This window comes from Meriones unguiculatus, chromosome 18, assembly GCF_030254825.1.
Source record: "Meriones unguiculatus strain TT.TT164.6M chromosome 18, Bangor_MerUng_6.1, whole genome shotgun sequence".
In the NCBI taxonomy this organism is placed as follows: domain Eukaryota; kingdom Metazoa; phylum Chordata; class Mammalia; order Rodentia; family Muridae; genus Meriones; species Meriones unguiculatus.
Genome location: NC_083365.1, coordinates 61,632,844 through 61,646,119, shown reverse-complemented (window position 1 = coordinate 61,646,119; position 13,276 = coordinate 61,632,844). Strand labels below are relative to the sequence as shown.

The 13,276-nt window shown below is 38.2% G+C and overlaps 1 protein-coding gene across 3 annotated transcripts in view; it reads right to left on the bottom strand.

The window, feature by feature from the left end:
• Positions 1–13,276, bottom strand: part of LOC110563726 (contactin-associated protein like 5-1-like) — a 785,262-nt gene that overhangs the window by 609,334 nt on the left and 162,652 nt on the right. For all 3 annotated transcript variants that reach the window (XM_060371606.1, XM_060371607.1, XM_060371608.1), the window contains exon 2: positions 4,336–4,440. In XM_060371606.1, the coding sequence (XP_060227589.1) occupies positions 4,336–4,440 (105 nt within the window). The remainder of the gene's footprint in view (positions 1–4,335; positions 4,441–13,276) is intronic.

Below are 13,276 nucleotides of genomic sequence, written 5' to 3'. Positions count from 1 at the left end.
CAGAGGGAGCTACCCATTCTTTTTTTTAAATTTAATTTTACTTATATATTTATTTATTACAATTTATTCACTTTGTATCTCCACTACAGCCCCTTCCCTTATCTCCTCCCCATCCCACCCACCCTCCCTCTTTTCCCCCTGTGTCGATTCCCTAGTCCCCTGATGAGGGAGGACCTCCACCCCCCTTCTATCTGACCCTAGCTTAGCAGCTCTCATCAAGGCTGGCTGCATCATCTTCCTTAGCTCAAGAGTTACTCTGAGAGCCTTCTCTGTTCTCAGAATTTTGGTCCTGCAGGGAAGCCCCAGCTTTCCTGAGTCTCTAGTTCTTAGAAATTGCACATGAGGGTCTTTTCACTTCCATGACCACATGACCAAATTCCACAATGAGCCTCTACCTGCTTATTTATATCTATTATATGCCTATTTATTTTGTTTCTTCACATATATGTTCATGTGCATATGCAATATATGTGTATAAATATATGTACATAGATTTCTCTCTCTCTCCAATTCCAAATGAATGTAGACATTAACTAGTTTTGCCTCTACTTATCATTATAACCCATCCCTTTTCCTTCTGTTCTTCAAGATTCCATACTTCTTGAACAGCTTTTCTGTCTCATCACTTCTCTTCTTAATGAGTTGGATATTCCTTGGTGTGGTCATCCTACATTTGTATGACAGCTGTTTTATTCATTATTTATTTATTTATTTATTTATTTATTTTTACAATTTATTCATTACATATCCCTATTGAAGACTCCTCCCTCACCTCCACCCAGTCCTGTCCTCCTTCCCTTCCCCCCTCCACTTCCCCTAGTCCACTGAAAAGGAGAGTTCTTCTCCTCTGCCATGCCTATAGCTTATCAAATCTCAAGTCTCATCAAAAATTCCTGGATCCTCTATGGCCTGGTAAGGCCACATTGCCAGGGGCAAGTGATCAAAGAACAGGCAACCAAGTTCATGACAGAGAAAGCCCCTGATCCCCTTACTAGGAGACCCATATGGAGACTGAGCTGCCAGTTGACTACATCTGTGCAAGGGGTCTAGGTCCTCTCCATGCATGGTCTTTCTATGAAAGCTATGGTATTAAATTGACCAAACATCATACTCTGACAAGTATTTATCGCTTAGCAATTTTAAGCCATATCCTTGGAAATGAAAAACTGTGTATCTTAATCCCCAATCTCTAAGAGTTTAAATCTAGTTTAAAGAAGATGGCTATATTTTACTGTATGTGTTTGTATATGTGCATGTGTCAAAACTGATGCTTAGTTGTTTAGAAGAGGCAGGGATTTTGTATTGGGTGGAAACATGAAGGAAAGAAATGAATGTAGCTAACTAAAACAGGCTGCAGGAATTTTATACTGTTATGGAAATCACTATACTAGAGGGGCTGGAGATTTAGCTCAGTTGGTACAGAGCTTGCTCAGGGCCTGGGACCAGCAATGTACAATTTGTATACGTCCCTAAAAGCCTGGAATCCCAGCACTGAGGAGAAATGGGATGGAATAACAGAAGTTCAAGGTCATTTTCAGCTGCAGACTGAGATCTGCGCCAGCCTGAGATGAAGACACAGTTGCTGAAACAACAGAATTCTGAGGCTTCAGTGGCACAGTGTGGTGACTTATTAATAGCAACCTACTACTTTAACACTTGAAATTTAACAACACTATAGAACAAACAAATGCACACAGACAAAAAGGAGTATTGAAAGAGGAGGCTGTATCCACTAACTTGACTGCCCTATTTTACAATATACACTGATGCCAAATCATGGTACCATATAATTTAATATATACAATCAATTTGTTACTTATGCTTCAGTAACAGCATGGGAAAATAACTGAGCTAATGAGAATCATACACACCTATTTCTCTATACAATACTGAGTTATGAGCATCCTTTGGACAGAGACATGTAGAGGATGCCCTTGGATACAGTGAGGGTAGGGCAGGAGATTTCTTGGTGAGTTTTGGCATGGCCATGGCATTCTGCCCTGTGCTGAAATTCTGTCTGCTGTACTGTATAGTGAATCCACAAGGCCTTCTGACTGGAATTGCTCTTGTTTGTTTTTTAAGTTATATTTTACATAAGCTTGCAACAGGACTGAATTCCTAGATACACAATCCAGTATTAAGGGAGAAGTTCTTCAATATGTTTGTGGCTATCAGAATATCCAGCATTTCATACCTGTGGAGCTATCTATTCTGGGGGTGGTATGTTTGATGCCTACCCATTCATAAAATTAAAGGAGAGATTTAAGGGACTTCATGTAGAAAAGGAATTCTCAGGCTCTCATTTGTTTTGAGTTTTGATAGTTTATAGACAGGACATAAATCTCATCTGAGAAGAAGAAAAATATTTTTTCTACAATTTTCAGTAACAATTACTGCTGAGTAGTTTCTTCTTTGCTTGCTAGATTTTATACCTGCCTGTCCATTCATAGGACAAAATTCATTTTTCACAACATTAACATACTTTTATGTTTTACACTAATGTAATGGTAACATATGTGCATACATTCCTATGTTGGATATATATATATTTGCATACAGATATATTCATTTCTTTATTCACTCATATGTGCATACATATTAATTTCCTTGGGTTCTTGAGTTATGAGTTTACATTCCCAAATGTTATGCAAACTAACTTTTTAAAATACTTGTGTTTATTATTTTTAATTTAAGTGCATGTGGATATTTCAATGTGTGTTGTATGCCTGTCAGAATATGGCATTATAGCCACTGAAGCCAGAGTTACAGGTGGTGGTTATTTACCCATTATGACACACTGGTCTGAAGTAGAGTAGCCAGCCTCAGGCTTCCCACCATGCAGAAAATGATGGGTATAATTAATCATTGCAGAGACACTGTCTCCAGTCAGTATCTGTCTAGTATAGAAGTAACTAGCCTAAAATTAGGTTCTCAGGTTCCCCAGAACTAGATAAGAAGTTCTTAGACAGTGCTGACCTAGTATCAAACAATTTAAATAGAGGTGAGATTAATTGTGTTGGGAAGCACTTCTAGAGCTGTTTTAGTATTTCTCAACATGTGTTTCTTCCTGAAATGAAAGTGCAGCCTTCCTGTCTGTATTCTAGCTTTCTCTCCTGCTGTGGCAAAGCTCTTCGTTCCACTGTGCTATGATGGGATTTTTCCCCCGTTTTGAATAGTTCAGCCCTTTGGCATCCCAAGGGCTCAGTTCTAGAACCCTCTGCAAAACATTCATAAATTCTCAAGTTTTTTATATAAAATGACAGAATACTGATTCTTCCCAACATCTAATATGTTGTTAATGCTAAATAAATAAATGCTGTACAGTATTGTTGGGAACAATGACAAGAAAATACTCATGTTCAGCGCATAAGTGATTTCTGTTGTTTCCACCAAATGAACAGGGAGAGACTCTTAGATGGCTTGATCAAATAAATCTCTATACATATATACATCTATACATCACAAAATCAATATCGAAATATGATTAAAATATAGCTAAATATCCAACATTATATTAAGTTCACTCTGCATTAAAGACCAGTCAAACCTAATTAGTCTAGCTTTACCAAACCAAGTACTTGCCCATGGTTCTCTCTATCTGGTAAGGTTACATATTATTTGTATTCTTGCTTGTAATTAAGAACAATTAATATATTCTTTAAATAGTAATATTAATCTTAGCTATTAAATTAAAACTAATAGTTAAATGCATTAAATATTTTAATAAACAATCCATTAACTTATCACAAAGCATGTTTTGGTAGCTATGCTGACATATAAATATACTTAATAAAATAAATATTAAAAAAGTAATCTGAAGCAGCTGAACCTTCAAGCTCTAGGCTAGTCAGACACCTTTCCTAAAGAGGGTATAACACCTAAAAGATGTCACTAAAGGTTGTCTTCTTTCCCTCCCACAACACACAACTACATGCAAGGTAAACATGCAAATACACTAACACGCTGTCTCTACAGAAACAAGTACACACACACACACACAAATTTACACAAAGAATTTCACAGAATGGCTATGTACTCCCATGAGAGAGCCATGCGGGAGGCCCAGGGTTCCAGTGTTAACACCTCAGACAGCAGCAGCAGCAGCAGCAGCAGCAGCAGCAGCACCAAGAATTCCTTGGTGGATGTTTGGTTTGGAGGATCATGTTGATTATTATGTGATGGGAAGTATTTTTGCTATAGACTTAACTTCTCAGATTTCCTTCTGGACTGTCACTTTAGACGTGACCCCTGTTTAGACAGAGTGCTCCCTGACTTTTTAGCACTCACAATGTCCTCATCTAATATTTGGGTTTAGGGTTTAGTCACTGTACATACCCATTCTCCAGTTCAGTTGAGCTGGGCTGGAACTTCCAGTAAGATCTGAGGAGCTGGAGAAAGCCTTTGGTGAGAGGATAGAGGCCAATGGGTCATCACAGTTGTCTGAAAAGGTGGTGAGAACAGGAAAGGTTAGATTTCATGAGCAAGAAAATATTCACAAAGATGAAACTTACATTATAGGAACTCTCTTTTATTAAGCATCTGCTCTAGGAAAGGTTGGGAGGTATTTTTCAGTGTGTCATGGCAATTACTACTGCACTTACTTCAAACATGGTATGGCTTCTTTTCATTGATGAAGAAAATGAGGGCTGAAAGGTTCAAGCTTACAACACTTATTAAATAGCATAATCAGAACTCTCAAGAAGATTTGTTTGAGTGAAAACCCAAGCAACCTATCCTTTCATTTAATTGAGCATTTGAGTAAACCTTCCCTGCATGCCTGTGTTTAGGCTATGAGAAGCACAGCTATTATAGGGCCATATTTATTTTCCTATCTTCAGCCTCCAAGAGCCCTTGCAGCAAATGTGTCTATCAGAATAGGGTAACTTTGACTTTCTTACTACAACTTGTGTGTGAGCCAGTGGGAAATGTGCTACTTACATGCTCACTTATGTCATAGGAAGTGAAGAAGAATAGTCTGAGACATTGTACACTCTTGAACTAGATAGGCATTTCGATAGCTGACTTTCTAGCCTTCCCTGGTGAGGTACTTTCTAAGGCTGCTTTGCTAACACTAAACAAGACGAGGCCATGGATTTACACATAACTTGTCAACAGAGTTATGCCTTTCCACAGTCATACTAGTCCATAGCCACTGGATTTTAGACGGGGAAGCACAGGCTTTATACCAAGCACATACCTCATACATAAGGGGTTTGAACATTTGTGCAAACCAAAACTATTATTAAGATTTAATTTAGGACCTCCCAATGAGTGGACTTGGAGAGGGACATGGGAGGAGATGAGGGAAGGAGCATGGGATTGGGAGGGAATGAGGAAGGGGGCTATAGTTGGGATACAAAGTCAATAAACTGTAATTAATATAAATAAATAAATATTTAATTGCCTATAAAATGTATCAAATATTAAGATGTAAAAGCAGGGACAGAATATGAGTAAATATATCCTTAGATTTGATATAATTTTTAAAAGATGAAATCACAAGCAACAACAACAAAATCCTAATTTTGCTTGTTTTCCACAGACAGTGTCATACTTTGTCACTGAGACTGTCTTGAACTTTCATAAACCTCCTATACCAGCCTCCGAGGTGCTGGGAAGACAGGCATGCATCACCATGCTCAGGAACAAAACTCAGTTCTATCTCAGTGAACTGCACATTTGTTTCATAACTATAGTAGAGCAATCATTAAAACTGTGATGTTTGAGTCCTCTCTAGCTGTATCTAGCTGTATTCTTTCTTTCTTTCTTTCTTTCTTTCTTTCTTTCTTTCTTTCTTTCTTCCTTCCTTCCTTCCTTCCTTTCTTCCTTTCTTCCTTTCTTCCTTTCTCTCTCTCTCTCTCTCTCTCTCTCTCTCTTTCTTTTTCTTTTCCTGTGGAGGAGAGGAGGGAGTGGGATTGCAACTAGGATCTTTAAAAGCTCCACCCTCATTGTGGGTTTAGTGTTTCAGAAGTACAGTTTCTCATCCTCTGCCATTCTATCACATAATAACTCAACAAGTTGGCCTTACTACATACTGAAACCTGCATATCAGAATTTTCATGCTTCAGAAATGTCAACAACTATTCATTATAAGTGACTCTGGCTCAGATATTCTGTTACAATAGCACAAGCTGGTTTAGGGGACTTCGTCATCAATGTGCTGTAGTGATGCATTTTTCCTGAATCATCCAGGAGGTGCTCTTTTATTTTAAGGTCTTTAACAATGAATCTACTACACAAATGGACTCAAGTAAAGGTGTGTGGAAAGAGTGGGATGGTGACTTGATGGAGGCAGGAACAAGAGAGAGAGAGAGAGAGAATCAATCAACCAATTAAGTAATCTCACAAAGCAGACATTCTTTTTCCATTTTGTACACAACTGATTTTCTAGGACATTGAAAAATGACTTCCTAACATCTAGACAAATGTTATTCACACCAGATATGAAATGTATCACTCAAGGAAAATTTCTGGTATGCAGCCTTTTTGGAGTACGTGTTCTGACATTTGAAAAGAACATTTACATAGGATCATGGTTGTTTATCCAGCCAATTCTTACAAAGCATTAGAAACATGAGGCTTACATTCTTGTTTGTTAAGTGTGTTTAAAAATCACTTAGTAAACTGTGTTTCAGGTGTCTCCCAAAGGTAAACATCTAAAAATGTTTGACAAGAATGAAACAGAGGCATATCCTAACTAAAGAGAGAATTTGCCAGAATCCCATCAATGGCAGCTTGATGTCTCTAGGACTTGGGACATGTCAACAAGAGAACATTAAGCATGTGGCTGCATTATTTCTAACTCGCAATGAGACTGAAGGGCTGTATGGCACCACAAAACACTTGCTTGTCCTCTCTCTCTCTCTCTCTCTCTCTCTCTCTCTGTCATACACACACACACACACACACACACACACACACAAATACAAGGCAGGCATTTCATTTGATTATGAATCCTTTGTCATTGAGAAATATCAAAATATCAGACACAGCTAGAGGTATAGCTTAATTTGCAAAGTGCTTGCTGTGCACCCATAAGGACCTGAGTTCAACCACCTTGACAATAAATTTAGAAGGATATGATCTCCATTAGCCTCACAGCAATAGAAACCCCATTCCCTACTGGCTATTCCCACCTATGATATTTCTGAGGACAGTGTTTCCACTTTGGTAGTCGGCAAATCTGTGAACATTGACTTCAGCTAAGGGACATGCCCAGAAAAGAACTTTAAGTGTCTTGTCCTCACAGTCCTGGTGTGCTTAAAGAATAGGTTTTGAAAAACCCTTCTGAATTGAGACTTTATGTCTCAAAACAATAATAAAAATGGAAAAACTTCAAACCCAAAAGGAAAAGAGGTAGTCTTGCTTTCCTTCTTGAGTGAGGAGGTGGTTCCCTCTGGCATTTCCGTGTTTACCCAATAATCTTGACAGAGAATAAACCAGGCCTATGAGCTTGGAGGTCTCAATTTCTAGATTTGTTTCTTCTGCAAGGGTGTCTGGAGACAATCTTGGTAAGTAGACCAAGCTGTGTTTTCATGTCTGCTAAGCAGAGTTATCTGTGCCATAAGGATTCATAAGCAATGTGATGGAGTAAACATAAGAGGAAGAAAAGCAGTCAGTATGAAGCCCACTTGAGAGCAGACAGCAGCTTGGGCTTCTGGGGATAACTGCTGCCATCTAGAAGGAGATCTAAGTCTTACTCCTAGGATATTACTCCTGTGATATGAAACCTTCCCAAGAACTTCTGCTGCAGATGGCTCTTGTATACTAGGGGCTCCCAGTGAGCCAAGCACACAGGAGAAATACAGAAGAGAAGAGGATGTAGATGTGTGAAGGGGAAGATCACAAGGTGTACTGAACCCACAGCTGGGCATCCTGGTAGAGGCTGGCTTGACTTCACACCCAACATGTCTGGTAAGGAAGAAAAGGAAATGCCATCTGCTCCATCACTCCTGCAGGCTTCCAGGAAACCTGACACATTGTCTTTCAAATTTAGACTCTTCTGTTTCCTCTGTATCCTAGGGTGAATCTCCCTCCTCCAGCATGCCTCTGTGTGTGTGTGTGTGTGTGTGTGTGTGTGTGTGTGTGTGTATTCCATGTTTTGTTTCTACACAGGGTCCTCTGACCAGGACAGGATGGAAAAACAGGTAAGAAGTGAAAAATAGAAGCAACTCATGTGGTAGTTTTTGAGTATCTGCATGTATACTCAAGAACATTGATGCTTCATACTGCAGGGGAGGGGAGGATTTGTTCTTTGGGGGTAAGACAACCACAGTGCAAGGATATTCATTCATGGCACAGAGCAGAACACACAGAATGCATGATAAATCTAACATTAGCACTGGTTTTTAGAAGTTACTGTCCAATGTTTAAGATGCTGCTGCTTTAAGTAATATTGTTTTGTTGTTGTCAACATAGATTTTTATTCATTATTGTTAAAATACCAACAGAATTACAGATGATACTAAAGTGAAATTGTGTGAATCATCTTGATTACTATAGTAAATTGTCTGTATATGGGGATTTGGAGCTTAAGAGATTCACTTAAATTTACTGGCAAGATAAAATTCCTTTTAGAATTGAATATGTAATGAACTACTTTGTTTAAAAGATAAAAAGTATGAATTCTGTAATGTGTCTTTACTGATACTTAGAGGTAATAAGTCAGGATTTTGCCTTCATTTATTTTTTTCTATTGTAACCTATAATTCCACTTAGTGAAGAATGTAATAAATCCTATGGTTTTGCTTTTAAATATGACCTGTCTCCTTCCTCTGCCTTAAATTTCAAGGACAAGTAGCTTCATAATGAACAGACCAAAAGACTACAGTTCTCAAAAGCAGAGCAGAGAGAACCTCACCTTAAGTGTCTGACTTTTGTCTCACATTTCTACACCATGTGAACACGTGATTTTTGCATCACCCTGTGGGCACTCAAAGTCAGAATGTTTGCTACAGTAAGATAGTTTACCTGAGGACCTCAGACACACACCTGAGTTCAGCTAGCAGCAGATCCTCTTTTATTTTAACAAAAGATGCTGGAATGTGCCTCAGTGGTAAAACAGTTGATTATCCAGCATAAAGCCAATGGGTCAGTTCCTAACATCAACTCCAATAATTAGTTAACATTAAAAATTAAGTTTGAAAAAAATTAAGTTTGAAAATTCATGTTTATCTGGCCATTCACCAGTGATATGCTTGGCCTGCTGGTTTTTTGTTTGTTTGTTTGTTTGTTTGTTTTTGTTTTTTGGTTTTCTTTGTTTTGTTGTGGCTGTTTCTATTAATTATTTCAACTTACATATCAGATATAGGTCCCTCCCTCCTCTCCTCCCAGTCCCACCCACAATCCACAAAGCGATTGGTCAATAAGCAAAGAAACACTGTGTGAGCAAGAGAGCAGATTCACAGTATGCTTTGTCTAGAGAACAAAGCTGAGAAGCAATACCACAGCTCCTCTCATTTTGATGTGGAACTTAATATTAGGTACAAAAGTCAGGTAGGACAATATTCTATTAATGTACCTCATGCATAGTGTGGCTTGACAATTTATGGCACTCTCCATATACCCAGCAGCCATCAGGCATGAGCCACATTCACTGGACTGAGTGTTGATGAAGTTTCTGAGGCCCTGTGGCAAGGGAAGGAGAGGCAACTGATTGAATTGAATGGACAATGGGCATTCTGGTCTCCCCATTGTTTGTATGCCTCCTGTAAAACAGTAGTTCTTTGATAAAATTCATGAAAAGAGGTACTCAGATTTTACATATCATAAAATAAATGCCCAGGGTATTGTAAAAATGACTTGCATTGCTAGTTCCAAGAATGCCTATATTTATCCATTCAGCTTTTGTTATGAGTTAATATATTGAAATAGTCTTTGCATTTGTGACATTTCGGTGTTCAAAATGTTAAAAAAGAAATAAATAAAATTCACGCTTATGAACAATTAAATGCATATAGAACTGAAAAGGATATGGCTTGAAATACAGGGTCCCGGGCCTGCAGTGATACAGCACTCTGTCTGGAGCTCTCTGGGGCCAGCAATTAAGTAGTTCCTATGCTGCTCGGTCAGCTCTCTGACTTACAGAGGGACTAACAAGGGGAAGTCCTCTGTGTGGTAGAGTTCTGAGATGTCAGGAATAACAGTAGGAACAGTACAGAGAAGACAGTCATGAGGATAAAGACTTGGCAATGGCCATTATGCATACACACACAAATATTTTTTGGAGGAATGTGAACATTCAATCATGGTTAATGTGAATGTCTGACTATTGTCTGTGTTGAAATTGCTCTTCAATGTTGCAGTGGTAACTAAGTGGTAACTACTTAGTGTGAATGTAGCTCTTTCTCTCTCAGACAGTCCATGGATGTTCCACAGTCCCAGCTGTAAATTGCTTCATTATTGAATTACATAACCCTACCCCAGTCATACTGTTCTTTATTTATTTACTTACTTTGTTACTTATTTGTTTTTATAGAATATATATTATCACATCCGTCTGCTAGTACCTCCATCTCCCTGCTCCCTTGAGGACTCTTTATACCACCACTCTCCCAGGTTCATATCCACTTTATATTTTGGTTGTTGTTTATAACCCCTACCAATTAGTGTTACCTGTATGCCCATGGATTTTGGGACATCCACTAGAGCAAAAGTAATCCACTAGAATCTGTGTCCCCAAAGGAGAGTGACCTTCCCACACTTGGGAGCCAACAACTGACACTATCTCATTCAATACCCGACTTGGAAGCTGTCCACTACCTTTGATGGAATTTTGACAGGCTTAGTCTGGTACAGGTCTTGGGCACATGGCTATGGCTCCAGGGCAATGACGTGTGCAAAAGCCATGTCATGTCCAGAGGTCTTGTTGATGGTTGCTAACTTTTGTTTTCATTTTAAGATAAATATTTTGTTCCCTGCAAACTACTTTACTTTATTGTTTTCCAGTTCTGTCCTGAAATCTGATTTGTCAATGGCTTGATTGAATTCAGCAAATGTTTTTTGCAGATTTCCTTCAGGATGTCTTCTAGGGTGTAAATTTAGAGGCTGACTCTGTGTGATACAGTGAATAAAAGGAATAAAGATTGCTAAGAATAGATTGTATTCTTAAAGAGCAGTATAAAAAACCTCAAGGTTGTATCAGGTCCTATTCTGAAATGTATGCGGAACAGTGTAACTCACAAAAACCCACTCTTGGCATATGGATCCTGTTGCTTTCCCGCAATGGTAGGTGTAGAGTCAGAAAGCCAGAGGTCTCATCCAAAAGATAAGCCAGGTGGTTCTTCTGAAAATAGGTTGGCGCACTAACAGGACTGTTGTGTAATGAGCCACCAATGGTGCAGAGTTCCATTAGAAAAGTTCTGGTTTTTCAAAGAGGAGAGCAGGTACCATTTGCAAAGGATTCTATTAGTTAATACATATCTCTCTTGGATGGACAGTGGAGACTGTAATAGAATACATCTGATGTGAAAGTTGAAGGGGAAATACTGATGGTTTAGGCTATGAGAAAAGATGAGACCCAGGAGATAGGCGAGAGCCGTTGGCATTAGGGAGTGATAAATCAAAATTAAGTATATATGAAAATGCCTTAAATAAACCTAACATTTTTATTCCAAATAATTTAAAAATTAAATTAAGCTAAATTAAATGAAAAATATAATGACCTACACTGAGAGCCTAATAACTAAGTACAATCTTCAACATGCCACATCCCTAAAAAGGAATATCATGATGAGAAATAGTTAATTGTAGAAGGAGAGAGAAGGAATTACACACGGCAAAATATGCACATGTTACCAATGAACTCTTTGGGAGCAACAGTCATTGTCTTCAACTATGTAAGCTAACTGTGAGCTCACTACTAGCCGCTAGCCCAATGGATAGATTCAAGCCCATGTCACAAAATCAGGTCACAGTCCTGATTTTGAGAGCAAGGGGTCACAAAACAAATAAAGTAGAAATGAATTTGGGAGATGGACCTCTAGGGAAGAAGGGGATGACAGGGGTAAGAGTAAACAATGCAGTGTGTGTGTGTGTGTGTGTGTGTGTGTGTGTGTGTGTGTGGTGTGTGTGTGTGTGTGTTTGCCAAAGAACAAACATAATAAAGTACAAATATCATGTTAAACCCTAACAATGTGCATACTACAAACTACTTCAGCTGGCAGATTTATCTTGTGTAGTGAGGGATATGATGCCTGGAGACCTAACCCTCAGTGTACAGGAGCTAATCTCATCACCTATGCATAGCTTAGATGTTGATAGCTCTGTTTCTAAGGTCCATTTGTCGTAAAACTTTCGGAGCCATCTATCTGCCACAATGCTTATTGTTAGTAAGACCCAAGAACTCCTAAATCTCTAGCTGAATAAAACTACTAACTCCTGTAGTTTTATTCTTCCATGAGGGTGGATCCACTTGTATGCTTCTCCCAGTCTCAGTTTATACGGCAGACATGCTTTGGCTGGAACATGAGCTGTCCTAGGGTACATAATTAAGGAAACAGAAGAGAGTGAGAGAACCTCTTCTACTCAGGGCCTACAAGCTAAGTGTAGGCAGCACAGGGTCATGTTACACACGGAAGAGGCGATACTGACAGAATGGCTCTGTTGGACACCTGACATACATCCAGTCCCAGGTCAGGAGAATAGTACATGGAGCAGAAAGTGAGGTCTGCACAGCCCAGGGATCCTCTTGCCTCCATCACATTTACACTTTTGAAGAACCAGAAAGTATGTTTACAAATATTTTCCCCACCTCTTTTTTTCTTGTCCTTTGTATTTCTCCTTTTCATTTCTACTATAATTTTATTGCATTTTAATTTTATTTTTTAGAAAGCTTTCTAAAACAGTATTACACTTTTTATATTTCTGTAGTTCGGTTTATTTATATATTTTATCTGACCATCAATTACTTTTACTTTTCTTTTGCTCTTTTCTCTTCTCCTCAAAAAATGTTTATAGTTTGTTCTTTTTTGTCCTTTCTTTTACTTAAATCTTTTGTTTCCTGTTTTGCTTTCCTTTTTTGTATTCCTTTATTTCATTCATTTACTGTTTTTTATACTTTATTTTTTTTAAATTTGTAAATGTTTATTTATACTCACAGAATCAGCAACTTAATGTGCACACCACCAGAGGAATGACTGTATTAATTATGACTCACATATAATGAAATATTCTGCTACTCCCATAAATGGAATATCTAAATGAGTTGTCATATAAAGTTATCAAAATAAAGTATTTGTTATTTTTATAATATTTCTTATGTTATTTTACTCAGAAT